General features: G+C 49.9%; 2 protein-coding genes across 7 annotated transcripts; both read right to left on the bottom strand.

Annotated features, from left to right (window-relative positions):
* Positions 1-231: 231 nt before the first annotated feature.
* STX5 (syntaxin 5) lies at positions 232-27,040 on the bottom strand. Of its 6 annotated transcripts, none has more exons than XM_008274356.4 (11): positions 26,809-27,014; positions 25,932-26,171; positions 25,003-25,073; positions 24,783-24,838; positions 24,595-24,665; positions 20,708-20,824; positions 20,575-20,631; positions 20,327-20,408; positions 19,755-19,861; positions 19,474-19,595; positions 232-972 (listed from the first exon to the last, which is right to left on the bottom strand). In XM_008274356.4, the coding sequence occupies exons 2-11, from the start codon at positions 26,154-26,156 to the stop codon at positions 813-815; spliced, it is 1,068 nt and encodes a 355-aa protein (XP_008272578.2). In that variant the 5' UTR covers positions 26,157-26,171; positions 26,809-27,014; the 3' UTR covers positions 232-812. The 6 variants fall into 6 exon arrangements, with proteins under 6 accessions (XP_008272578.2, XP_008272579.1, XP_002721041.1 ...); XM_008274357.4 differs by lacking the exon at positions 26,809-27,014 and adding an exon at positions 26,507-26,582; XM_002720995.5 differs by lacking the exon at positions 26,809-27,014 and adding an exon at positions 26,299-26,568.
* A 111-nt stretch (positions 27,041-27,151) lies between these two features.
* TEX54 (testis expressed 54) lies at positions 27,152-27,713 on the bottom strand. The gene is made up of 2 exons (XM_051833194.2): positions 27,543-27,713; positions 27,152-27,428 (listed from the first exon to the last, which is right to left on the bottom strand). Exons 1-2 carry the CDS (start codon positions 27,613-27,615, stop codon positions 27,214-27,216), a joined length of 288 nt encoding a protein of 95 aa, XP_051689154.2. The 5' UTR covers positions 27,616-27,713; the 3' UTR covers positions 27,152-27,213.
* Positions 27,714-27,731: the final 18 nt, after the last annotated feature.

Below are 27,731 nucleotides of genomic sequence, written 5' to 3'. Positions count from 1 at the left end.
CTTCTGGGATCCTGCTCCCGCTTTCGAAAGGAAATTTCTAGGCTAATGAGGTGCCACTGTACTTGGCTACCTCCTGCCTAGAGGCAAAGCAGTGTGTACACAGCCCCAACGCTGTGGGGACCCTCGGAGCCAACAGCCCAATCCTTCCGGTGCTGGTGCTCCGCGGTGCGCTCACTCCACTTGCTGCCCACGCCCTTTGAAGCTCCCACCCAGAAATGACGACATGGCGAGTGAGGCTGACAGTCTTGCTGTAATTGGGAGAAAACCGGCTGCAGCATATTTGGCGGATTGAGAGTCACCAGCAGCTGCTGTCAGGGGTTGTGCAGGCAGCTGAAGGGCTCAGGGCCCCCTGTCTCCCATGGTGCAGAGGAAGAAGCTCAAGTTCTAGCCCAGACAGGAAAGTTGGTCCCTGGGACAGTCTGGCTTCCTTTCCTCACTCTCAGGAAGTTGCGGAAGGGCATCATTTTCCCCGCTGCCACAGTTCCCACTGGGAGATGCTGGGGAGGGTTTATAAAACCTCCTAGTGGAGACACCCCCACGAGCCCTCAGCTGGCCTCCGCTCCTTTCCAGCCACTTCACAGCAGAGTCCAAATCCAGAACCGTGTGTTTCAAGGGCCTGAGGGTAGTAAGGGGAGGACAGAGTGGCCAGAGGCAAGGGGTGGGGAGATCATGGGCAGTGGCCATTCTTAGCAGTTCCAGGGAAATAAGGCCTTTCTCCCCAGCACCCTGCACAGGCTCAGTGGCAGCACTGGCCACCTGCCCTCCCAGTAGGGTCCCCCAAACCCCCACAAGTGCCTCAGAGTGGAGAGGGTTCAGGCAAGGAAGACCACAAAGATGATGAAGAAGATAATGAGGATGAGGAAGATTTTGACCATGAGCCACCGGTTGGAGGTGACTGACTGGAAGTACTTGAGGATCTCTGAATGGGCGGCCTCAACATCCAGCTGGGCTCCTAGCACGTTCTCGTCGATCCTGGGGACAGGGCCGGGAGAAGAGGAAACAGAAGGACACTGGATTAAAAAAGAATGCTGTCAAAGTCTATTTATTGACAATGGTAAGATGGTCACAGTATGCAGAAGTAAAAAGTGTACACACAGAATTTGATCCCATTTTTGTGTACAGAAGAAACTCTGAAGGGTCATATAAACAAGACTTGGTTTCCGTTTGAAAATCAGCTCTGCCACTTGATAGCTCAGGACTCCTAAGTCACTTAACCTCAAGTCTTGCTTTCCTCGTCTCACAAACCCTACCTCCTCTCAGGCTAACAGTGAGTTAACATATAAAAGCCTTAAACCGGAAGGGCCCCAAAGGGGCCGGCATTGTGGTGCAGTAGGTTAAGCTATAGCATCTCCTACTGGAGTGCAGGATTGAGGCCCAGCTGCTCAGCTTCTGATCTAGCTTCCTACTAATGCACCTGGGAAGGCAGCAGAGGATGGCCCAAGTCCTTGGGCCCCTGTCATCCACATGGTAGACGTGGAAGGAGTTCCTAGCTCCTGACCTTGGCCTGGCCGTTGTAGCCACTTGGGAAGTGAAACAGGTGATGGAAGATCTGTGTCTCTCTCTGTCACTCTGCTTTTCAAATAAATAAATAATATAAAATCTTTAAAAAACAAAAGCCCCTAAGTATAATAGCCAATAGTTAGCTATTATATTTTGCTTGACAGTATTCACTGATTTCTATCTAATGAACATGTATTACATTTCTAATAAGTGTGTGTGTGTGGTGGGGGATGGAGTTCAGAGATTGTTACAGCCAGGAAATCCTCGGTCTGAGGGAAAGAGGAAGAAAAACTCAATAGGAAGACAGGGGATAAGAAAAGCCCTACACAAGCAAAACTTGTCTCTCCAGACTATAGAAAAGTCCTCAAAGGAAGGAACTGTCTCTCTCTTTTTTAAGGTTTATTTATTTGAAAGGCAGAGTTACAAAGAGAAGGAGAGATTAAGAGAGATGTCTTCCATCTGCTGTTTCACTCCCCAAATGGCCGCAACTACCAGGGCTGGGCCAGGCTGAAGCCGGGAGCCAGGAGCTTCTTCTGGGTCTCTCCACGTTGGTGCAGGGGCCTAAGGACTTGGTCCATCCTCTGATACTTTCCCAGGCACATAAGCAAGGCGCTGGATTGGAAATGGAGCAGCTGGGACTTGCTCATATGGGATGTCAGTGCTGTAGAACATGGCTTCACCCACAGCGCCAGCCCAGGACCTTCTCTTAAAATGATACCAAAGAAATGAAAACTTTCTCTGGTGAACCTGCATGTAATCCTAAAATCCAATTACAAACCTTGGTCTTTGCAAAGGAAGTCTCTAGGAATAGAGACCTTTACAAGCTCTGAGTATGGAAAGATGGTGAAGCCTGACAATCCAGGAGGAAAATGATAAGAAAAGGCAGGCTGATGGCAGCAAACCCAAAGTCTTGGGAATCCGGTCATGAGGACTGTGCGAAGCACATTTCAGTGTCTCCAATACAGGAGCCTGAATTGTGATTCACTCTTACAGGCTAACTAAATACCAGGTCTCCTAGGTTTTAGCTATAATTACACTTCTCACTGTGGGTGCACCTGTCATCTAATATAAGTAAAGCTCATATTGGCAATTAGGAATGGTTTTCTTAACAATGATGGACAAACAATAAATACAATCTTGCATGATAAGATTTCAGAAAAGAATCCATGAATGAAAACTAATAGATGGTAACTCTGGTGGTAAAAAAATTGGGAATAAATGCAGTATTCATGAGAAGTAACAGGAGACTTAGAATATGGAAATGAATAGGGCAGAAAATAACAGCATGGGAAGAGTACTGAAGAAAACAGAGAGGGGACATTTTCAAATGGAGGAGGGCAGAAGAATGCCTACGGCGGGGGAGAGAGAGAGGGAGGAGGTTATAAGCAATCAAGTGGTAAGAAGCTGGAGTGAGTCTGCACAGAAAGGACATGAAATGACATGAGAGGTGAAGAAATGATGAGAGGATGAGAAGGGGAGTATGAAAAGGAGAGACGTAAAACAGGTGGCTGCTGGACTTACAACATGAGCCCAAGAACTAGAAAGATTTCTTGGTCATGATTAGATTTGAGATTTTAGTTTTCTGAGTTTGTTTCCCCAAAACTTTATGGTTAAGAGTAATAGGGTGGGGCTGGCACTGTGTTGTAGAGGATAAAGCTGCCATCTGCAGTGCTGGCATCCCATATGGGCACCAGTTCGGGACCCAGCTGCTCCACTTTTTTTTTCAAGATTTATTTTTTTGGGCCCGGCGCCGTGGTTCACTTGACTAATCTTCCGCCTGCGGCACCGGCATCCCATATGGGCTCCGGGCTCTAGTCCCGGTTGTTCTTCTTCCAGTCCAGCTCTCTGCTGTGGCCCAGGAGGGCAGTGGTGCAGCACCGGCCGTGGCGGCCATTTTGGGGGTGAACCAATGGAAGGAAGACCTTTCTCTCTGTCTCTCTCTTTCTGTAACTCTACCTGTTGAATAAATAAATAAATAAATAAATAATCTACAAAATTTAAAAAGAAGATTTATTTATTTATTTCAAAGAGTGACACACAGAGAGAAGGAGAGGCAGAGAGAGATCTTTCATCTGCTGGTTCACTCCTCAATTGGCTACAACAGCCAGAGCTGCGCCGAACCAAAGCCAGGAGCCAGGAGCTTCCTCTGGGTCCCATGTGGGTACAGGGGCCCAAGGACTTGAGCCATCTTCTACTGCTTTCCCAGGCCATAGCAGAGAGCTGGATCAGAAGTGGAAGAGCTGGGACTAGAACTGGCGCCCATATGGGATGCTGGCACTGCAAGCGGCGGCTTACCCGCTATGCCACAGTGCCAGCCCCTGCTCCACTTCTGATCCAGCGCTCTGTTAATGTGCCTGGGATAACAGTAGAAGATGGCCCAAGTCCTTGGGTCTCTGCACCCACATGGGAGACCCAGAAGAAGCTCTTGGCTCCTGGCTTTGGATCATCGGCCCAACTCTGGCCATTGCGGCCATTTGGGGAGTGAACCAGCAGATAGAAGACTTCTCTCTCTCTCTGCCTCTGCTTCTCTGTAACTCTTCCTTTCAAATAAATAAATCTTAAAAAAAAAAAAAAAAAAAAAAAAGAGTAATACGGTCATGTGAAGAGGACACAGAAACAGACATGATGTGGCTCTATTTGGCCAGATTTAGGAAACCCGATCAGCATAAAGACTAATGATGGGATATAGTACATGTAATAAAAACAAAGAAATTTATGATTCTACAGTGATAACTTAGAGGGGGAGAAAGCTCCTTTACAGAAAAATCCCAGCTAATACAGGGAGAAGAGATGACAGACCATTTCTTTTTTTAAAGATTTATTTATTTACTTGAGAGGCAGAGTTAGAGAGAGAGGGAGACACAGAGAAAGAGGCTTTCCATCTGCTAGTTCACTCCCCAAATGGCCACGACAGCCAGAGCTGTGCTGATCCGAAGCCAGGAGCCAGGAGCTTCCTCTGTGTTTTGCGTGCGGGTGCAGGGCCCCAAGCACTTGGGCCATCCTCCACTGCTTTCCCAGGCCATCAGCAGGGAGCTGGATTGGAAGGGAGCAGCTGGGAGTCCAACTGGAACCCATATGGAATGCCGGCATTGCAGGTGGTGGCTTTACCCACTATACCACAGTGCTGGTCTCTGGCCCCCATTTTTTAAAAAACATGGGATACCGGCACTGCAGGAAGATGCTTAACCTACTACACCACAGCGCCAGCATGACAGAACCATTTCTTGTATGTTGTAGCGTACAACTAACAAACGACTCAGGCACGGATCACCAGGTAGTGGGGAGCTGGACAATCACATCGACTCAAAGCATCACTTCTCAGCACTTATTCTGACACTCACCACCCTAAACAAGTTATCAAACTGGTATCATCATTAAAAGGATAACCTCAGGGATGGCATTCGGTGTAACAGTTAAGATGTCACTTGCTTAAGATGCCTCATGTTGCACGGGCCCCATAACAGAGTGCCTGGGTTCAAGTTCCAGCTGTGCTCCTAATTCATTTCCTATAATGGCTCAAGTAGTTGAGTCCCTGTCACTCACATGGGAGACTTGGATGGAGTTCCCAGTTTCTAGTTTTGGCTCGGTTAGGCATCTGGAGAGTGAACCAACACTGATCTCTGTCTCTGCTTGACAAATGAAGTAAGTACTGTTAAGGAGAAAAATTCTTCCTTGGGGCGGGTAAAGCCACCACCTTCAGTGCCGGCATCCCATATGAATGATGGTTTGAGACCCAGCTGCTCCACTTCTGATCCAGCTCCCTGATAATGTGCCTGGGAAAGCAACAGAAGATAACCCAAGTGCTTGGGCCCCTGCACCCAGTCTTCTTCTGGCAGACCCAGAAGAAGCTCCTGGCTTCAGATCAGCCCAGCTCCAGCCATTGTAGCCATTTGGGGAGTCAACCAGGGGATAGAAGATCTCTCTGTAACACTTTCAAATAAATAAATATTTTTAAAAGACCATCCTTTCAAAACTTCAATTTCTATACTGTTGCCCACCAATTTCCTCTACTTTATTATTTCCTTTCATGCTTTTGCAAAGTTGCTTCTTTCAACTGCACCTGCTGGCACTGATCCAATTAATCCAATCCCCTGATCCAATTCCTAGACATCTTTACTTCTCACATGAGTGCCAGTTCAGCCCCAGCTGCTCCACTTCTGATCCGGCTCCCTGCTAATGTGCCTCGGAATGCAGATGATGGCCCAAGTGCTTGAGTCCCTGCCAGCCATGTGGGAGCCTGATGGAGTTTCAGGCTCTTGGCTTCTGGCCCAGCTCCAGCCATTGTGGCCATTTGGGGAGTGAACCACCAATGAAAGATCTCTCCATCTCTTCCTCCCTGTCACTCTGCCTTTCAAGGAAATAAAAAATAAACCTTTAAAAACAGGAAAAAAAAAAAAAAAAAAAAAAAAACTGGGGGGAAATTCCTCCCCACTGTCTTATGATAATGGCACTAAAAGGGTAGAGACCTAATCCAATTATGGTTTCAAGGTGGAGCCCTTGGGAAGTGATTAGATTAGAGCGTTGTGGTAGAGCTCGTGATTATAACCTGGTGGCTTTATGAGGGACCACAGAGACACAGGTATGTGCTCTCTTGCTATGTGATGCGCTGTGACACCCTAAGACTCTGCCAGCAGAATGCCTTCACCAACTGCCCAACCAAAAGGGCCACCTGATTGTGGACAGTGGACCTCCAGAACTGTGAGCTAAAATAAACCTTTCTGTATTTCACGGTTGTAACAAAAAGATGACGAACACATTCAGTGTGCCAGGAAGAAACCGCATTCTCCTTATCCAGTATCGATCTGCTTCCTCTTGTGTTCTCTTCCCAAGAGCAAACTTCTTGCTGTGGCACACAGGATCTGCCCTGCCTCTGCAGCTTCATGCACCACACTCCCCCAGCCATAGAGAATAACTCTGCATTCCTCACTCTGCCAAGCTCTTTTTAAAGTTTTTTGGTGTGTCTCCCTCTTCTCCCTTATGGAATGGCCTTTCCTTTCCCCTTTTTGGTGCAACTCTTATCCCAGTGTCACTTCTGGGAAAGTACTTTAACTCCTTCTAGAAGAGGTATTCACTCTCAGTTCTCTCACCCCTTTCTCTTCTTCCCCGTATCATAGTGAACTATAATTATCAATTTATGTCTCTCCTACTAGACAGTGAGATCCATAAAGACCAGAATGCTCTTGTAGCTTCCTATTCCCAGTCCCAGCTTGCATGTACTGGCTCACAGCAGCAAGTGTTTGCTAAACCAATGAACTGAAGAACACTGATGGTGAAAGTCAATTTTACTCAAGGAAGACTAGAATGTAAGGGTGCATATATGCTATAATTAACTTCTTAAAACATAGGCATTGGGGATGGAACCCAACTATCTTTTTAAATTCTGTTTCACTGAATTCTTAACAATATTGTAATGTTCCAAATACATCTTAGCCAAAGGAGCTGAAGCATTTATGGCCTAACTTGGCAAGAGGTTCACTAGGTCTCAACCAAACTAGATTAAGAATCAGCCCGTTCCGACTGAAGGGTCAAGATAGCTGTACTCACAGTACCTTAAAAATGGCTAGTGCTCAACATATATTAACTGAGTAAATACCCTTTTGATCTGTGGTTTCCAAACTTGGATGCTCATCAGAACATTCTGTGGTGCTTGTAAACAACAAAGCTTCCGGGAAGCCTACTCCACTCACATCTACTCCATCAGAGTTCCCATGTTTTCTTCACTTTGCCTAATTAAAGCTGCTTAGAGAACTGGTGCTGAAAAACCTGCTGTCTACAAATGCAGGTGTTCAACACGTTTCACATGATCAACAACCAAGGGTACAAGTGCTCTGCCAGGTGCTGTATTGAATTAAGAAAAATCTGGCCCGGACTTGGCCTGCAGGCTTGAGTAAGTCCACAGGCAGTGTGTCCACCCGTGCATTCCTCAAGCCTCCCACACCTCCTTTGCCCCATCCTCTCCACCAGTGGCCTTTCTTCTTCTTCTTCTTCTTTTTTTTTTAAACAGACTTAAGGCAGACAGAGCGCGGGAGAGGCAGAGAAAGAGAGATCTTCCATTTGCTGTTCATTTGCCAAAGCCAGGAGCCTGGAACTCCATCTGGGTTTCCCACAGGGATGAGAGAAGCCCAAGCTCTTGGGACATCTTCCACTAATTTCCCAGACACATTAGCAGAGAGGTGGATCGAAAGTGGGGCATCCAGGAGCAAACCGGTGCAATGGCTTAACTGCTGATCCACAGCATGGGTCCCTGGCCTTTCTTCTTAATGAACTGAGAAGACTGAAGCAGTCTGAAGAGACCTGACAGTCCACTCCCTCATCTACCACCTTTGGCACCTGTATGACATGCTCTGCCCTCCTCACCTATCAGCTCCTCTCACAGCCAAGCCCTTGCCTGATGTACTGGATCCCACTGCTCACCTTCTCAAGGAATTCATCTCAAGGATTTTCCCCTCTGATTTCTAGATCACCAACTTTTATATAAACATATTTTTATTTTCTCTCAGTCTCTAAAACAAATAGATTACCACTGAGCTCTCACTAGACAAATTTGGAACAATTTACACAATGAAAGTAATGATTACCCTGTTTTTTTATTATTTGACAGGTAGAGTTACAGACAGTGAGAGTGAGAGTGAGAGAATGAGAGAGAGAGAGAGAGAGAGAGAAAGGTTTTCCTTCCATTGGTTCACTCCCCAAATAGCCACTACGGCCGGCACTGTGCCTATCTGAAGCCAGGAGCCAGGTGCAGGTGCCCAAGCACTTGGGCCACAGCAGAGACCTGGAGTGGAAGAGGAGCAACGGGGACTAGAACCCAGTGCCCGTACGGGATGCCAGCACTGCAGGCGGAGGATTAACCAAGTGAGCCATGGCGATGGCCCCATACCCTGTTTATAATACAAAAAATAAATGACTTTAAGTTTATAATGATGTTCAAAGAAAAAGAAAAAAAGGGCCAGCATTGTGGTGTACCAGGTTAAGCTGCCACTTGCAAGCTGCCACCAGTCTCCCACCTCTGAGTCTGGGTTTGTGTCTCTGATGCTCCACTTCTGATCCACTTCCTGCTAATGTGTCTGGGAAAGCAGTTCAAGATGGCTTAAGTGCTTATGCACTTTATTTGAAAGAGCGTCAGGCAGAGAAGAGATAGAAGAGAGGTAGTCCATTCACTGGTTCACTCCCCAAATGGCCACAACAACCAAGGCCAGGAGCATGGAACTCCATCCAGCTCTCCCACATGTCTGGCAGAGGTATTCAAGTCCCAGGTATTCCACTTCTGATCCAGCTCTCTGCCATGGCCTGGAAAAGCAGTGGAAGATGGTCCAAGTCCTTGGGCCCCTGCCCCTACATGGGCGATCCAGAAGATACTCCTGGCTCCTGATCGGCCCAGCTCTGGTAATTGTGGCCATTTGGGGAGTGAACCAATGGATGGATGACTTCTCTCTCTCTGCCTCTGCCTCACTGTAACAATGCCTTTCAAGTAAATAAATAAATCTTTATAAATAAATAAATAAATAAAAATAAAAAGTATTTAGGGATGAATCTACTTTGAAATGGTTCAGTGGGGCCAGTGCTCTGGTGTAGCAGGTAAAGCCACCACCTGCAGTGCCGGCATCTCATATGGGCTCTGGTTCGAGTCCTGGCTGCTCCACTTCTCTTTCTCTCTCTCCCTCTCCTGCCTGTGTAACTCTGACTTTCAAATAAATAAATAAATCTTAAAAAAAAAAAAAAAAAAGAAATGATAGTTCAGAAATAAAAAAGATAAAGCAAGTCTGGCCAAATATTAACATCTATAGGATCTGATGGCAGATATGAGGGCTTATCATTGCTCCTTCAACTTCCTGGTAGATTTAAAAACTTTTGTAATAAAAAACTAAACCAGAAAATTCTGACTGACTTATTTCTCTCAGCCATCGCTCCATTTTGAAGCAAAATTCCTCAAATGTGTTGTCTATTCTTACTCCAGATGCTCTCCGGCATTCTTTTTTTTTTTTTTTCATTAAAGATTTATTTATTTATATGAAAGTCAGAGTTACACAGAGAAAGAAGGAGAGTCAGAGAAAGAGAGAGGTCTTCCATCTGCTGGTTCACTCCCCAAATGGCCACAACAGCCGGAGCTGCGCTGATATGAAGCAAGGAGCTTCTTCTGGGTCTCTGACATGGATGCAGGTGCCCAAGGACTTGAGCCATCTTCCACTGCTTTCCCAGGCCATGGCAGAGAGCTGGATCAGAAGTGGAGCAGCTGGGACTTGAACTGGTGTCCATAAGTGATGCCAGCACTGCAGGCAGTGGCCTTACCTGCTGCGCCACAGCACTGGCCCCCTTATTCTCTCTCTTTTTTTTTTTTTTTGACAGACAGAGTTAGACAGTGAGAGAGAGACAGAGAGAGAGAAATGTCTTCCTTTTTCTGTTGGTTCATCCCCCAAATGGCCGCTACGGCCGGCATGCTGAGCTGATCCGAAGCCAGGAGCCAGATGCTTCCTCCTGGTCTCCCATACGGGTGCAGGGCCCAAGCACTTGGGCCATCCTCCACTGCACTCCTGGGCCACAGCAGAGAGCTGGACTGGAAGAGGGGCAACTGGGACAGAATCCGGCATCCCAACTGGGACTAGAACCTGGGGTGCCGGTGCCGCAGGCGGAGGATTAGCCAAGTGAGCCGCAGCACCGGCCTCCTTATTCTCTCTTAAACCCCACTCCATTCAAACTTTTGCTCTCATTCCTCCATTGAACCTGACTCAAAGTCACCAACATCTACACTGCTGCATCTGATGACCTCATTCAAGGTTCTGCTTCTAGTGATGGTTGAGTATCTCCCATTAGACCCCTAATTCCATAAGTAACAACTATAAACCCCAAACTATAAAAAACTACCTCAGTTCTGCCAATTTCATTGTCTGCCAAGACAAAAGACGTCAATATTCTCTGGGCAAACACAACAGAATCCAGAATCTCTGTAATTCACCACTTACAACACGTGAGACAACCTCAAACTAGTAAACTGCTATGGTTTGGAAAACTGGGTGGCAGGCCTACTAGGAGGTCTTTAGGAGCTTGCCTTTGAAAGGAAGTTCTTGGGGCCAGAACTGTGGAATAGCTATTATGGGCACTGGTTTGAATCCTGGCTGTTCCAATCCAGCTCCCTTGCTAATAAGTCTGGAAAAGCAGTGGAAGATGGCCCAAGTACTTGGGCCCCTGTATCCACATGGGAGAGCTGGAAGAAGCTCCTGGCTCCTGGCTTCAGATTGGTCCAGCTCTGGCCATTGCAGCCATTTGGGAAGTGAAGCAGTGGATGGAAGATGTCTCTCTCATATATCTACATACACACATACATACATACATATAATGCCTTTCAAATAAATAAATTCTTAAAAAAAAAAAAAAAAGATAGTTTCCCTACAGGGTTGGTTATAGAAGCTGATCTGTTTCCTGTGTGTCTCTGCCTCCTGGCATGCCACGTGATCATCCCTCTACACGTGCCACTGCCAGCCTCTATTGGATGCCAGATTAACAGGACTGCCTGACCTGGGACTGCAAACCTACAACTCTGAGCTGAAAATAAACTTTCTTCCCTTTAACGCTGTTCCTCTCAGGTTTAAAGTCATGAAAAGCTGACTAATACATAGATTATCAAGAAAATTGTGATCCACACTAATATGAGATAAAGAATGGGAACAACCCTAGGATAATTTAGATATGGATTAGCAGACAAGGGTCTTAAGCAGTTTCTATAATTGAAGGAAAATATCCCTGTAATGAATAAAAATACAGTATTTCTCAAAAGGGAAACATTAACTATTAATAAGAACCAAATGGTAATTTTTTTCTGAATGGCATGCCAGCTTTGCAGATGGCAACTTAGCTCACTGCACAACATTGGCCCCAAACAATTATTTATTCATTTTAACATTTATTTATTTATCTGATAGAGTGACAGAGTGAGAAGGAGGCAGAGAGAAAGAAATCTTCCATTCACTGGTTCATTCTCCAAATGGCTGCAGCTGCCAGGGCTGGGCCAGACAAAGGCCAGGATTCAGGAGCTCCATCCAGGTCTCCCATGAGAGTGGCCAGGGCCCCAACTTGGGCCATCATCTGCTGCTTTCCCAGGTATATTATCAGGGAGCTGGATCAGAAGAGGAGCAGCCAGGACTTGAACCAGCACTCTGATATGGGATCCTGGCCCCAAATAGTAGTTTTACAACTGAAAAATACAATATCTGAAATAAAAATCCACCAAGTGGGCTTAACAGCAGATTGATTATGTCATATCATATATGTGTAAATACATATGTATACATATATAAGGATTCAGTTTGTGGACAGGGCAGGCACTATGGCATAGCAGGTTAAGTGCTGTTTGAGACACCCATTTCCTGTATCAGAGTAACTGGTTTGCTGGCTACTCCATGCTTCCAAATCCAGCTTCCTGCTAATGTGCCTAGGAGACAGCAGAAAATGGTGCAAGTACTTGGGTTACTGCCACCAACAAGGGAAAATCCAGCTGGAGTTCCTGGGTCCTGGCTTCAGCCTGGCCTAATCACGGCTGTTGTGGACACTTGGGAAATAACCAGCAAGCGGAAGATCTGTCTCTCACTCTGCCTGTCAAACAAATAAGCAATTTTTTAAAAGGTGAATGGGTGGGCATTGTGGCACAGGTTAAGCTTCTGCTTGGGACACCTATATCCCATGCTGGAGTACCTGGGATCAAGTCAAAGCTGTTTCTAACTCAGCGTCTGCTCTTATATGTAGAGTTCAGAAAAGGTGATCTCATAGAAGTCAAAAGTATAATGGTGATTACCAGAGGCTGGGAGGGAAGGGAGGAAGGAGGCATGGGGAGAAGTTGATTAATGCATAGTAAGCTATAGTACTGCATAAACGTGTACATTAAAGAAAAGAGAAGGGGTGGGGTTTCACACAGCAGTTAACATACCATTTGGGACACCCTTATCCCACATCAGAGTACTTGGGCTTGAGTCCCAGGCCTGTTTTTTTTTTTTTTTTTTTTTTTTTTTTTTTTTGACAGGCAGAGTGGACAGTGAGAGAGAGAGACAGAGAGAAAGGTCTTCCTTTGCCGTTGGTTCACCCTCCAATGGCCGCCGCGGCCGGCGCGCTGCGGCCGGCGCACCGCGCTGATCCGATGGCAGGAGCCAGGAGCCAGGTGCTTCTCCTGGTCTCCCATGGGGTGCAGGGCCCAAGCACCTGGGCCATCCTCCACTGCACTCCCTGGCCACAGCAGAGGGCTGGCCTGGAAGAGGGGCAACCGGGACAGAATCCGGCGCCCCGACCGGGACTAGAACCCGGTGTGCCGGCGCCGCTAGGCGGAGGATTAGCCTAGTGAGCCGCGGCGCCGGCCCCAGGCCTGTTTTTGATTCCAGTTTTGTGCTGATGCATACCACAGGAAGTTAGATCAGAAGCAGGGGAGCCAGGACTGGAACCAGGCGCTCAGATATGGGATGCAGGTGTCCCAAGCGGTGACTTTAACCACTGTGCCAAATGCCTGCCTCTCAGCTTGCATTGCACTTGACAAAGCAGCAAAACCTGCCCAGGCCGCTCACTCTTCCCTTGATGTATTTTCTTCCCTTGCTTCCTAGCACACTGCATTCACTTTTCTTCCTCCCTCATCAACTCTCGCTCCTTTTCAGTTTCCTCCCGTGACTGAGATGTGAGTTGGGAAATGGCGTGGGATGCAGGGATTTTCATCTTTATACACATACATGCTCCTTTATCCAGCTGCAAAGCCCAGTTATGCTTATATTGTTATCTTTGTCTCAGGCCTGTCTCCTAAACACCATCTATTGATTTACCTACAAACATCTCCACTTAAATGTCTCACAGACAACTCTCTACCTCTTGGATGTGTCTAACATCAAATAAAATTATTTCCCCTTTAAATATTTGATGCCATCTAGCCTACCCTTTCATTTGCTCCTATATAAAACCTCTTTTTTTTTATAATTTATATTTAGCTTATCAAGCTGTTGATTCTTTTTTTTTTTTTTTTTTTTTTTTGACAGGCAGAGTGGACAGTGAGAGAGAGAGACAGAAAGGTCTTCCTTTGCCATTGGTTCACCCTCCAATGGCTGCCGCGGCTGGTGCGCTGCAGCCGGCGCACCGCGCTGATCTGAAGCCAGGAGCCAGGTGCTTCTCCTGTCTCCCATGGGGTGCAGGGCACAAGCACTTGGGCCATCCTCCACTGCACTCCCTGGCCACAGCAGAGAGCTGGCCTGGAAGAGGGGCAACCGGGACAGAATCTGGCGCCCCGACCGGGACTAGAACCTGGTGTGCTAGCGCCACAAGGCGGAGGATTAGCCTAGTGAGCCGTGGTGCCGGCCGAGCTGTTGATTCTGTTTCTATCTTTTTCTTTCTTTCTTTCTTTTTTTTTTTTTTTTTTTTTTTTGGATTTATTTATTTATTTGAGAGGCAGAGCTACAGATAGAGAGGGAGAGGCAGAGAAAGGGGCCTTTCATGTGCTGGCTCACTCCCCAAATGGCTGCAATGGTCACAGCTGTGCCAATCCGAAGCCAGGAGCCAGGAGCTTCTTCAGGATCTCCCACGTGGGTGCAGAGGCACAAGTACCTGTGCCATCTTCCACTGTTTTCCCAGGCTTCAGCAGAGAGCTGGATTGGAAGTGGAACAGCCAGGAGTTGAACCGGTGCCCATATAGGATGCTGGCGCTGCAGGCAGAAGCTTAACCTATGACGCCACAGCACCAGTCCCTCGCAATGTGTTTTTAAGATAGAAACAAGATGTGGCTGGCACTATGGCGTAGTGGGTTAAGCTTCCGCCTGCAGTGCCATCATCCCATATGGACACTGGTTCAAGTCCTGGCTGCTCCACTTTTGATCTAGCTCCCTGCTGATGGCCTGGCAAAGCAGTGGATGATAGCTCAGGTACTTGGGCCCCTGCACCCACACGGGAGACCCAGAGGATGCTCCTGGCTCCTGGCTTTGGATTAGCACAGCTCCAGCTGTTGCAGTCATCTGGGAAGTGAGCCAGCACATGAGCCTCTTTCTCTGCCTTTCTCTCTCTCTATCTGTAGCTCTGCCTCTCAAATAAATAAATAAATCTAAAAAATAAATACTAAATAAAAATAAATAAATAAATCTAAAAAACACCCATACTGAGAATCCTGTACTCAACAATTCCACTGGTACCACCCTGGTCTCAGCCACCATTACATCTTGACTGTATTACTGCAAAGGCCTGTGCTCTGCAGTCCTCTCCCTGCTTGTACACTATCCCCCAACAATGTTGTCAAAGAAAAAAAACGTGATCCTTGTTAAAGCAGGTCAGATTATATAACCTCCCATCAAAATTCTTCAACACGCCCAGTGGCTGGCGCCGCAGCTCACTAGGCTAATCCTCTGCCTTGCGGCGCCGGCACACCGGGTTCTAGTCCCGGTCGGGGTGCTGGATTCTGTCCTGGTTGCCCCTCTTCCAGGCCAGCTCTCTGCTGTGGCCAGGGAGTGCAGTGGAGGATGGCCCGAGTGCTTGGGCCCTGCACCCCATGGGAGACCAGGATAAGTACCTGGCTCCTGGCTTCGGATTAGCGCGGTGCACCGGCGGCAGCGCTGGCCGCGGTGGCCATTGGAGGGTGAACCAACGGCAAAAGCAAGACCTTTCTCTCTGTTTCTCTCTCTCACTGTCCACTCTGCCTGTCCAAAAAAAAAAAAAAAAAAAAAAAAATCTTCAGCAGCTCCCATGTCCCTCAGAGTAAAACCAAAGTCTCATGATGGTCTTAGAAAACTGTAAGGACTGACCCCTCCTCCCCTCACTGTGCTGCTTCTCCCGCTTGTTCCCAGCTGCTGTTCTTTAATCAGACGCATGCCTGACTGAAGGCCTTTACAAGAGTTCTTTCATTAAAGACGCAACAAAATCTTAAAAAAGAGTGCTTGTTGCCTGGTATCTAAAGGGCTAACTTCCTCACCTTTTCCCAAGTTATTTATTTCTGTATCTATATGTATTTTTTTAAGATCTATTTATTACTTATTTGAAAGAGCGACAGAAAAAAAGTGGAGACAGGAGAGAGAGGTCTTCCACCTGCTGGTTCACTCCCCAAATGGCCTCACTGGCTAGGGCTGGGCAAGGTCGAAGCCAGGAGCCAGGAAATTCATCTGGCTATGTAGGTGGCAGGGGCCCAAGCACTTGGGCAATCTGCTGCTGCTTTCCCAAGGAACTGGATCATAAGTGGAACAGCTGGGGCTGGAACTAGTATCCGTATGGAATGCTGGTGTCACAGACTGCAACTTAACCCACGGTCACACTACATTGGCCCTGAATATGTCATCTTCTTAATAGGGTCTATATTACCATCCCATTTAAAAAGAAAATTGGAGCAGGCTACAGCCTAACAGTTACAATGTCTGCATGCCACATCCAAGTGGCTGGTTAGGGGAGTGAACCAGTGAATAAAAGATCTTCTCAGCCGGTGCTGCGGCTCACTAGGCTAATCCTCCGCCTAGCGGCCCCGGCACACCGGGTTCTAGTCCCGGTCGGGGCGCCGGATTCTGTCCCGGTTGCCCCTCTTCCAGGCCAGCTCTCTGCTGTGGCCAGGGAGTGCAGTGGAGGATGGCCCAAGTGCTTGGGCCCTGCACCCCATGGAGACCAGGAAAAGCACCTGGCTCCTGCCATCAGATCAGCACGGTGTGCCGGCGGCAGCACGCTGGCCGTGGCGGCCATTGGAAGGTGAACCAACGGCAAAGGAAGACCTTTCTTTTTTTATTTATTTATTTATTTATTTTTGACAGGCAGAGTGGACAGTGAGAGACAGAGAGAGAGAGAAAGGTCTTCCTTTGCCATTGGTTCACCCTCCAATGGCCGCCGCGGCCGGTGTGCTGCAGCCGGTGCACCGCGCTGATCCGAAGGCAGGAGCCAGGTGCTTTTCCTGGTCTCCCATGCGGGTGCAGGGCCCAAGTACTTGGGCCATCCTCCACTGCACTCCCGGGCCACAGCAGAGAGCTGGCCTGGAAGAGGGGCAACCGGGACAGAATCCGGTGACCCGACCGGGACTAGAACCTGGTGTGCCGGCGCCGCAAGGCGGAGGATTAGCCTAGTGAGCTGCGGCGCCGGCCTAGGAAGACCTTTCTCTCTGTCTCTCTCACTGTCCACTCTGCCTGTCAAAAAAAAAAAAAAAGATCTCTCCTCCCCGTCTCTGCCCCTCTATAACTCTGCCTTTCAAATAAATAAAATTTTTTTAAAAAGTAAAACAAGGCCGGCGCCGTGGCTCACTAGGCTAATCCTCCGCCTTGCGGCGCCAGCACACCGGGTTCTAGTCCCGGTCGGGGCGCCAGATTCTGTCCCGGTTGCCCCTCTTCCAGGCCAGCTCTCTGCTGTTGCCAGGGAGTGCAGTGGAGGATGGCCCAGGTGCTTGGGCCCTGCACCCCATGGGAGACCAGGAGAAGCACCTGGCTCCTGGCTCCTGCCATCGGATCAGCACGGCGGCCATTGGAGGGTGAACCAACGGCAAAGGAAGACCTTTCTCTCTGTCTCTCTCTCTCACTGTCCACTCTGCCTGGTCAAAAAAATAAAAAAAGTAAAACAAAACATTTTCTTTTTTAAAAAAATAGACAAAGCTCCTTGCCCTTGTGGAACTTACATCCTCGTAGTGAGATTACATAATGAAAAATAAACAAGCAGGCCAGAGCCGTGGCTCACTTGGTTAATCCTCCACCTGCGGCGCAGGCATCCTATATGGGTGCCAGGTTCTAGTCCTGGTTGCCCCTCTTCCAGTCCAGCTCTCTGCTGTGGCCAGGGAGTGCAGTGGAGGATGGCCCAAGTGCTTGGGCCCTGCACCCCATGGGAGACCAGGAGGAAGCACCTGGCTCCTGGCTTCGGATTGGTGTAGCTCCGGCCGTAGTGGCCATATGGGGGGGTGAATGAATGGAAGGAAGACCTTTCTCTTTGTGTCTCTCTCACTGTCTGTCAAATAATAAATGAATAAATAAACAAATAAGTAAATGGCCCAATATGTTTAAAAGTGATAAATGACAGAACATAAAAGTAGGACAAGACAGGAGCATTTGGCACGGCGGTTACGACACCAGTGGGGACACCCACATCCTTTATCAGACTGCTGGGTCCCAGCCAGATGGAGTTCCCAGCTCCCAGCCTCAGACTGGCCCAGTCCTGGCTGTTGCAGGCATTTGGGGAACCAGTGGACAAGGGCTCACTCTTTCTAGCTCTTTCTAGCTCTGTCATTCTCAAAAAAAAAGTCATGTCTTCTTCAGAGCTTTCCCTCCTATGCAGTCTGATATACCTACTCTATTACTTTCTTTTTCTTTAATATTTACTTTATTTATTTGAAAGGCAGAGTTAGGCCTGCACCGTGGCTCAATAGGCTAATCCTCCGCCTTGCAGCGCTGGCACACCAGGTTCTAGTCCCGGTCGGGGCGCCAGATTCTGTCCCGGTTGCCCCTCTTCCAGGCCAGCTCTCTGCTGTGGCCCGGAGGTGCAGTGGAGGATGGCCCAGGTCCTTGGGCCCTGCACCCCATGGGAGACCAGGAGAAGCACCTGGCTCCTGCCATTGGATCAACGCGCTGCGCTGGCCGCAGCACACCGGCCGCGGCGGCCATTGGAGGGTGAACCAACGGCAAAAGGAAGACCTTTCTCTCTGTCTCTCTCTCTCACTGTCCACTCTGCCTGTCCAAAAAAAAATGTTTGAAAGGCAGAGTTACAGAGTGGGAGAGGGGGAGGGAGGGAGAAAGGTAGAGGGAGGAAGGGAGGGAGAGGAGGAGGGGGAGGGGGAGGGAGAGAATCTTCCATCCGCTGTTTCACACCCCTAACAGCTGCCAACAGCCAGGGCTGGGCCAGGCTGAAGTCAGGAACCAGGAGCTTCAACCAGGTCTCCCGCTTGGGTACAGGGGGCCAGGTACTTTAGCAATCTTCTGCTGCTTTCCCAGGTGCATTAGCAGGAAGCTAGATTGGAAGTGGAGCAGCTGAGACTTGAAGTGGAGACCATATGGGATGCTGGCATTGCAGGCGATGGGTTAACCTGTTATGCCACAATTCCGGCCCCTCAGTTACTTTCTTGACACATCATCCTTCTTCAATTCTCTGTATAGCCTCTATAATTACCTTAAAACTGTTCTTGTCAATTTCTAAATTTTTTATTATTTTGACAGGTAGGTCACAGACAGTGAGAGAAAGAGAGAGAAAGGTCTTCCTTCCATTGGTTCACTCCCCAAATGGCTACCATGGCCAGCGCACTGCGCTGATCCAAAGCCAGGAGCCAGGTGCTTCCTCCTGGTCTCCCATGCAGGTGCAGGGCTCAAGCACTTGGGCCATCCTCCACTGCCTTCCCGGGCCACAGCAGAGAGCTGGACTGGAAGAGGAGCAGCCGGGACTAGAACTCGGTACCCATATGGGATGCCAGCACCGCAGGCAGAGGATTAGCCAAATGAGCCAGGGCGCCAGCCCCTTTTTCTTTAATTTTTATTTGGAAGGCAGACAGAAATCTCCTACCTGCTGATTCACTTCTCAAATGCCTGAAATGGCTGTGTCTGGGTCAGGCTGAAGCCAAGAGCTACAAAATCAATCTTGGTCTCCTATCTGGGTGGCAGGGACCCAATTAACTGAGCCCTCACCTACTATCTCCCGGAGTGCACGTTAGCAAGAAGCTGGAATAAGCAGTGGAGCCAGACTTGAACCCAGGCACTATAAAGTGGGATGTGGGCATCTCACATAGTATCCTAGCTGTTATGCCAACTGCCCACGCCTAGTTGCTTATTTTTAATGGTTGTCCCCAGCTGTCTGATCATATTCCATACACAAACTATAATGCCGACTTGTGCAATAGACACCTTACTGTTCTATTCTCCTCTGTTACCTTCAGCACCTAGAACTGCACCTGACACAGAAGAAGTGCTCAATAAGTACTTGTTGAGTGAGTGGAAAAGGTCACGGTACTCTATCAGAGGGCACTCGGAGCCACAGATCCACAGGGAAACGAAGGCTCTTCTGTTTGGGGTGAGAGAGAGAACGTCTCACCTCTGAATGGTTTCCTCCTGTTCCTTAACCATGTGTGCCAACTGCTGAAAGATGGAGCCCAGCTCAACAATTGTAGACTCAATGTTCTGCATGGTGTCTGCTCGACTCTGGATGTAGGAATCCTTCAGGAGAGGGAGAGAGCGCGTGAGCACTGAGCATCTTCAGGGTAGGGCCTCGGTCTTCAGGACCCTCCCAGCTTGCCATTCAGACCAAGGCACACTCCAAACACTCTCCTGGGCACCACAGAGGACCTGATCCTCCTCAGCGCAAAGCCTGGGTACCTGCTCATCAATGAGCTGCAGCTGCTGGCTGGTCCTAGAGTCCACCATGTCAATGGTCACGTCCCTGGAGGCACGGGACTCTGCCCCCAAAACCACAGGACCACCCCCTGCGGGAAGAAAGAAGACAGGACACATCTCAGCGGTTAAAAGCAGGTTCAAAGTCCGAATGTTCTGGATTTGAATCCCAGCTCTGGCACTTACTAGCCTTGTGACCCTGGGCAGGTGATTTAACCCTCTGAGCCTCAGTTTTCCTCACCTGTTAAGTGGGGAAAATGACAGGTGCTTTCTCAAAGTGTGGTTGTGAAAATTAAATGAGAATGAGAAACAAGCATACACAAACACTGTCATTCTGCTGCATCTGATTCTGTCTGCCCCAAAACTGAGCATGTGGGAGATGTAAGCACGCGTCATGAATCCTCACAAGCAATCAAGTTTGATGTCCAAGAGTCAAAGCCTGGCAATATCCATGCCCCTCATTCTCCTACCTGATCCCAGCCGGCAGAGGATGCAGTCACACACGCAGGAGGAACCGAACCCCACCCCTCAGAGCTTCCATACTGCCTGTGACTTACCTAGGTGGTTGGGGGCAAGGGGTAGGGCTGACACGGGTGCCCGGGAGAACTGTTCCCGCCGGCTCCTCTGCTGCTTCAGGTTCTGGGGTTGGGGAAGAAAGGCAAAGGTCAAGAGGCCTCTGGAAAGCAGGCCTGTTAGAGATCTCTCCTGTAGGCTGCACGACCCCCTGGAACACTTGTCCCCTTCCCATTTCTCTCTTGGGCCCCCAGCCCCACATTCCCGCCCCTGCTACACAGATTACTCTCACCTCTGTCCTCACTTCTAAAACTGATTTGAAGTCATTGGACATGGAGGCCAGTTTTGACTACAAGAAAAGGAGAGTGGATCAGCCTAGGAAGATGACACCTTCCCCACACCCTCCCTTCCTGCCCGGGTCCCACCTGCAAGGAGACCACAATGGTGTTGGAGTGGGTCTGCAGGTGCCGGCCACTCTGGCTGCCCTTGGCCCTCACGAAATCCTGAAGCTGAGCGATTTGTTTGTTGAGGCTATTGATGTCCTGGCAAAGGAGCCCACAGAAAAACAGAGCATTAACCAAGGAGTCCTCAGTCGATGTCTCCCCCCATGGTCTCTGGCAGGGTACAAGATACTAGCAAGAGTCAGACTATCACAGTCAGACCAGAAGGGCCTGCTTAGATTTTCCTAGCTCTTGTATTTGCAGACAAAAGCCAGAAAGATGTAAAGTAATGTGTGACTTGTTTACCACTTCATACCTTACTGCTCTATTCTTCCCTCTGAGGCCATATTCATGGTCACAGAATACTTTCAAAGGCCAAAATCTTTCAGCAAGCTGACCAACGAATTACTTGAACAGTACTTAGGAAAAAGGAAAAAGACCAGAGGCAGGGCCGACGCTGTAGTTAGCAGGTAAGGCTGCCTGCCGCCTGCAGTGCCAGCATCCCATATCGGCACTGGTTCAAGTCCCACTTCTGATCCAGCTCTCTGCTCTTGCCTGGGAAAGTAAGGAAGATGGCCCAAGTGCTTGGGCCCCTGTACCTACATGGGAGACCCCAAGGAAGCTCCTGGCTTCGACCTGGCCCAGCCCTGGCTGTTGTGGCCATTTGGGGAGTGAACAAGCAGATGGAAGCCCTCTCTTCTCTCTCTGTAACTCTCCCTTTCAAATAAATAAAATAATAAAAAAAAATAGTACAAGAAATTGGCTAGAATAAAAAAAAAAAACTAGACTAGGTAATTATTTTCGTGTTTTTCCATTTAGTATGCCAACGCTAGTCATTCTCTTGAGAACCCTAGACTCATTCCCATTGAGCTACTGCAGCCAATTGGGGAGTGAACCAGCGGATGGAAGACCCCTCTCTCTGCTTCTCCTTCTCTCTGTGTAACTCTTTCAAATAAAATAAATCTTTTTTAAAAAATTAAAAAAAAAAATAAATAAACCCACTCTAGCCCAAGCTCTCTTTTCAAAAACAATCCTTTAGGAGCCTAGACGGCCATCTTCCCAGCCTGCCTTCATTCAATCCATTCCAACACAGCAACCAGAGTGATCTTTTTTTTTATTTTTTGACAGGCAGAGTGGACAGTGAGAGAGAGAGACAGAGAGAAAGGTCTTCCTTTGCCGTTGGTTCACCCTCCAATGGCCGCCGCGGCCGGAGCGCTGCGGCTGGCACACCGCGCTGATCCGATGGCAGGAGCCAGGTACTTATCCTGGTCTCCCATGGGGTGCAGGGCCCAAGCACCTGGGCCATCCTCCACTGCACTCCCTGGCCACAGCAGAGAGCTGGCCTGGAAGAGGGGCAACCGGGACAGAATCCGGCACCCCGACCGGGACTAGAACCTGGTGTGCTGGCGCCGCAAGGTGGAGGATTAGCCTAGTGAGCTGCGGCGCCGGCTCAGAGTGATCTTTTAAACCAAAAATCAGGATGCTTAAGAAATCTCCCAGTAACTTACCACTAACTAATGAAACCCAGATTCCTCGGCTGGCTTAGAACAGGCCCTCTCTGGTCCGGCCACTGCCCTTTGACGTGCTCCCTCCCAGTCACCTCCTACCTGCTGTGCTGGAGCTACACTGGCCTCTTCCGTGCTCATCAAGACATCAAATCTGCCTGCATTTCAGGAACACTCCTTTTGCTAGTCCCACATTCTGGATTACATTCCCACTTTCTGGAATGTACTCCCAGCAGATCTATGGATGACTGGCTTTTCCTCACCATTCGGTTCTCAAATATCACTCTGAGCCACACCAACCTAGATCTCCCCATCTAAATTAATACCGCCCCCGACAAAGTCACTCAGTAATGTCGGCTATCAATTAATAAATAAATGAGTCCTCAAAAGAATTCTCTAAGTACTACCCCCCTTTATTGGTAAGGGGACTGAAGCAAAGAGCAGTTAGGAGCTTAACCAAGGTCACAACGTGAGTGGCAGACCTGGGTTCAAACTCAAGTGAGCTGGTTCCTAAGTGCCTAAGCAGTATCATCCCAATAGTTAATGGAGCTCTTTTCCACCAGCACAGCAGAGAGAAGGCAAACAGACAGACAGACACACTCAGATTTCCCATCCACTGGTTCATTCCCAAATGCCTGTAACCAGGGCTTGGCCAGGTCAAAGCTGGGACCTGGGAACTCCAACTGGGTCTCCTACATGGGTCCCAGGGACTCAGCTACTTGAATACATCACTAGGCTGCCTCCCTGGGTGAACACAAGCAGGAAGCTGGAATCAAAAGCTGGAAGCAGGCATTAAACCCAGGCACACACAGATGGGATGCAGGAGTACCAAGTGCTATCTTAACCACTGCGCCAAACACTCATCCACGATCATCTCTGTACCAGGCAACCATAGCAGCCTTTCTGTTCCACTCATGCTCCAGGTCAGAATCTATTTCCAGCTCACAACTTTCAGGATGATTCCACATTCCTTAGCAAAGTAATATAACTAGCCACCAGTCCACCTTTCCAGTCTTCTGCCAATCCACTCATTCAATCAACAAATAGTGAGTGTCTAAAAGTGTGACACACTGGGGCCGGCCCTGTGGTGTAGCGGGTAAATCCACTGCCTACAGTGCCGGCATCCCACATGGGTGCCAGTTTGAGTTCCAGCTGCCCCACTTCCAATTCAGCTCTCTGCTGATGGCCTGGGAAAGCAGTAGAGGATGGCCCAAGTCCTTGCGCCCCTGCACCCATGTTGGAGACCCAGAAAAAGCTTATGGCTCCTGGCTCCAGATTGGCTCAGCTCCAGCCATTGTGGCCATTTGAGGAGTGAACCAGCAGATGGAAGATCTCTTGCTCTCTGCCTCTGTAACTCTGCCTTTCAAATAAATAAATAAATGTTTTAAAAAAAATTGTGACACACTGTAATAGGCATTTAGAAAACATCTCTGAAAAATCAGGAAAAAAAAATCTCTGCTCTTGTAGTACTTTTTTTTTCTTTCTTTCAGGGGATGGGGGCAAAAGAGTTAAGTAGGAAGAAACACAAACAGTAGGTTAATTATGGAGAGTATTAGAAAGTGCAAATGCTATGGAAAAAGAAAACAGAGCACGGTGGAGAAATCTGGGTGACGGTATATTAAAGACTACAGTAGGGGAAGGTTCCCTGAGCAGCTGACATGTGAGCAATGACATCAACTTAATGTCCTTCCACGGCCTCCTCACAAGCCTTGAATCTAGCGCAGATTTCGCTATCAAATATTTCCCAGTGTCCCTTGTCTCAGTCAGCTTTTCGTAAGCTTTTTTTTTTTTTTTTTTTTTTTTTGACAGGCAGAGTGGACAGTGAGAGAGAGAGACAGAGAGAAAGGTCTTCCTTTGCTGTTGGTTCACCCTCCAATGGCTGCCGCGGCTGGCGCACCGCGCTGATCCGATGGCAGGAGCCAGGCACTTATCCTGGTCTCCCATGGGGTGCAGGGCCCAAGTACTTGGGCCATCCTCCACTGCACTCCCTGGCCACAGCAGAGAGCTGGCCTGGAAGAGGGGCAACCGGGACAGAATCCGGCACCCCGACTGGGACTAGAACCCGGTGTGCCGGCGCCGCAAGGCGGAGGATTAGCCTAGTGAGCCATGGCGCCAGCCTTTCGTAAGCTTTTTTCAGTACCACTTGCCTCCTACTCATTTTAAGTATGGGTTTATGCAGCTGGAATACTTCTCCTCTTGTTGTTGAGAATGCAAGACTCGCTTCCTGTTTGTGTCAACAGATGTGTCCACTGACTTACTGGAGAAGGGTGTTTAGGGCTGGCTCTAGAAGCTTGCTCTGGCAAGTGGAAAACGATGGCAGTGATGAACAGAATGCTGGGTTCTCCAGATAGTTACCTAGCAGCTCACCTGTTTGATGATGTATGTTAGCTCCTCAATTTCCACTGCTTTATCATCAAAGAGGGACTTGCGCTTTGCCACTACAGAGATAAACAAGAAGCCACGGTGGGTGAGAACAAAGGCAAGGCTCAGGGGGCTGGCTCCTCTGCCCTCTTTGGTTCATCCCACAACCAGTAAAAGATCCCATGAATACTTACGGATTGTCAGCTTCTCCAGCTTGGCAAATGTGTTGCTGAGGTCTTTCCCGATGCGCCTGCAAATGACCAACAGTGAGAACACCATGGAAGGGGGAGGGAGAGGGCTTATTCTCACACTAGCTCTTAGCACAGCCAATCCCAGCCCTTACAGCCAAGTCACCAAAAGCAAGCTTCCTTCCAGACACTGTATCACCCTGCCACAAAGCTGCTCTCAACTCACTTGGCCATGAGGGTGAATTCACTGCGCTGTCGGACAGCACGCAGGGCCGGCTTATTTGTCTGGATTCCATTCTGAAAAGCAATGTCCGGAGGTGAAAACTTCACTTTCCTCCTCCCCACTTCCAGCTTTCAACGTTTCTCGGGCTCCCCCCAAGCTCTCTCTCGTGCTCCCCCCAAGCTCTCTCCAGTTCTGCTGGCCTAGATTTATCAGCAATAGTGTTCAGAAGCCAGATCTGAAGACGGGCAGGCTTAAGCTCAAGTCTGGACTCTACCACTAATTAGCAGAATTAGCGCAAGTTAAACTCTTCTACATCTGTTTCCTCTCCCTGAAGATGAAGACAATCCACTCACCTCTGATAGTTGCTGCCAAAACTAGATAACATAAAGGCTGTAAAGGATTTTAACCAACCACCTGCGGCACTAAAGAAAGATCCCTCACATCGGCATCAAAGAGGAGAACCCGAAAGCTCTTGGAGACCATAGAGAAGAGAAGTTCGTCAACAAGAGCTGAACAATAAAAATATTTTAAAATACTTACTCAGGTCCCACTTAGTGTCAAAATCTGGGGACTTAAACTAGGGACTCTAATTCTTAAACAAACACTCCAAAATGACTTGGATAAAAACGGCCCATCCGGAAAACTTCCTTCTGCTCCCCCACCGTCTCTCTCTGTTTTACAGACTGAAAATTTTAATTTCCCCAGAGTCGCAGAGCAAACTCACGGCAGGACCACACTGCAAGCACAATTCAAGGTGCGTGCCCCACAGCGGGTGGCTCTTTCTAGGTTTATTCCTTATCCAAAAACCCTGCAGCCCTTTAGGCATTCCATCAATCTGACCCTCCGGGGAACTTCTTCCCAAGCCCACGTGTCCCTGATGGTGGGGAGCAGACCTGCCCGGATGTGGGCGAGGCTCCCACTCTGGGCCTTACCTGACGACTCTGCAGCGACTTGCAGGCGGACAGGAACTCCTGGGTCCGATCCCGGCAGGACATGGTGTCGGGAGGGGAGGGGGCCGGGGCCACTGGGGGGGGCAGAGGGGCGATGTCGCTGCTGCTACTGCCAGCAGTTGCAGGGGACAGGACCTGTGTCTTCGAGAGACCCAGGTAGACGCCCTGATCCGTGTTCTTAGACCCGTAGCGTTTCCGCGGGATCATTGAGACGCATAACCTCTGTCGTGGAGGGGAGAGAGTCATTCCCCAAGCAGTGCAAACGCCTTCCCCACAAACGCCCCTCCAACCAGCAAATCCTGGGCCACCCGCAGACCCCGGGGCCGGCGCGCAGCGGGAAGGGCCCCACCTCCTCCGGGCCCGGGTCGAACCCTCCTCAGACTCTTCCAACTCGGCTCCGGCGGCCAGAGCGCGGGTAGGGGGCCCCGAGGCGGAGCCAGAGCCAGGTCCCGAGGCCCTGAGGCTCCAGCCCGGCCTGTGCAACTGCCCCAGCCCCTAACTGGGCCCCCGCATAGCCGTGGTTGCCTCTGACCCTTCGGGAAGAAACGGTGACGGACCTCCTGCGGGGGGACACACTTCGGTGGGCGGAGAGGGAACCTCTAGGTGTTTATTTGAAACAGGAAGTCCCACCCCTGCCAAAGTCCCGCCTCCTGAAGGACTGCGCCACTCATTAGCTAACGCCGACGTCTTTCTCAACAGAGGCTTTCCTGATTGGACGTCGTGGTATTCGCTCACCCGGAGCCGGGCCGGCAGGACTTGCCCGCTCGTTCCCGGCTCCCTTCCCCCGCCCGTCGCTACCCCGGTGAAGTCGCTGCCCAGGAGCTACACGGCGGCCAGACGCCCTCAGGACGAATCCTACCTCCTGTCTGCCGCCTGCCGCCGCAGCTACTGCCACAGCCTCCCGGACCGTCACCGCCTCCTCCCCGGGCTCTGAAGCCGCCGAAATCCGACCGAAACCTAGGGTCCGCCACGTCACCCACACGTAACCCCACCCCCGTGACGGGAAGGCAGCGCCACGCCTTTTCGAGCCCGGCGACCTGGGAGGCACGCCCCCCGCCCAGACGCAAGCGTGGCTCCCCCCTCCCATTGGCCGGGCCGCCGCCGTAGCCCCGCCCCGGGACGGAGCCTTAAAGAGCCCGCCGCCTCCGGGGCCCCTGAGCCCACAGCCCACGGAGCGGGCTGCAGAGGGTACGAGTCATCTGGCGGGTCCACGTTAGAAATTTTATTCTCTGAGGGCTGCGGCGGACTGACAGCAGGGCTGGGGTCACCCCTTCTCCGGCTCTTCCTGGCTTTCCTCAGGTTTGTCTTCCGGGATGGGACTCTCCCTCTTCTGGATCTGCTCTGACTGCCTCTTGCCGGACCGCGAGGAGCCCCGGCGGCTGAACAGGGATAGCCGCCGCCACAGCACGGTGATCAGAAGGCTTTCGTTCGACTTGCGATTCCGGTGGCCAGGGGAGTCCAAATCGATTCCGTGGGCGCCTGCAGGGACGAGGCCGCTGAAATCACCTCTACCCTCCCCGGCCGGACCTCCGGGGCTCTCCCCCGGGGCAGCGCCTTCCCCAGCCTCCGGGCCCTCACCGCCCCTGGTCCTACCTTCCCCAGCTCCCTCGAACTCTTTGGCCTGCTCATCGGTGGTCGGAAAGTCCTTGTCTTGGCAGCAGCCCATGGCCCCGCACGGCCCCTGACTCCGTACCACCCACGCCAGCCTGCCTGGCTCCAGGCCCGGCTTTTGTGACGTCAGATATCCCACTGCCCCAGCGCAGGGAGCCCCCACAAGCCACC

This window comes from Oryctolagus cuniculus, chromosome 1, assembly GCF_964237555.1.
Source record: "Oryctolagus cuniculus chromosome 1, mOryCun1.1, whole genome shotgun sequence".
In the NCBI taxonomy this organism is placed as follows: domain Eukaryota; kingdom Metazoa; phylum Chordata; class Mammalia; order Lagomorpha; family Leporidae; genus Oryctolagus; species Oryctolagus cuniculus.
Note: the sequence above shows the minus strand (reverse complement) of the source record. Positions and strands in the feature narration are given on the sequence as shown.

Bases quoted from the DNA above. Each gene is read 5' to 3' on its own strand.
- STX5 (XM_017350546.3), bottom strand. From the start codon at position 27,036: ATGGGAGGGGGGAGCCACGCTTGCGTCTGGGCGGGGGGCGTGCCTCCC. The intron at 25,074-25,931 runs GTAAGGCCCAGA...ATTGCTTTTCAG, and splicing joins AGTCGCTGCAGAGTCGTCAG to AATGGAATCCAGACAAATAA. The intron at 20,825-24,594 runs GTGAGCTGCTAG...CTCCTTTGCCAG, and splicing joins TAACATACATCATCAAACAG to GACATCAATAGCCTCAACAA.
- TEX54 (XM_051833194.2), bottom strand. From the start codon at position 27,615: ATGGGCTGCTGCCAAGACAAGGACTTTCCGACCACCGATGAGCAGGCC. The intron at 27,429-27,542 runs GTAGGACCAGGG...TCGTCCCTGCAG, and splicing joins GTTCGAGGGAGCTGGGGAAG to GCGCCCACGGAATCGATTTG.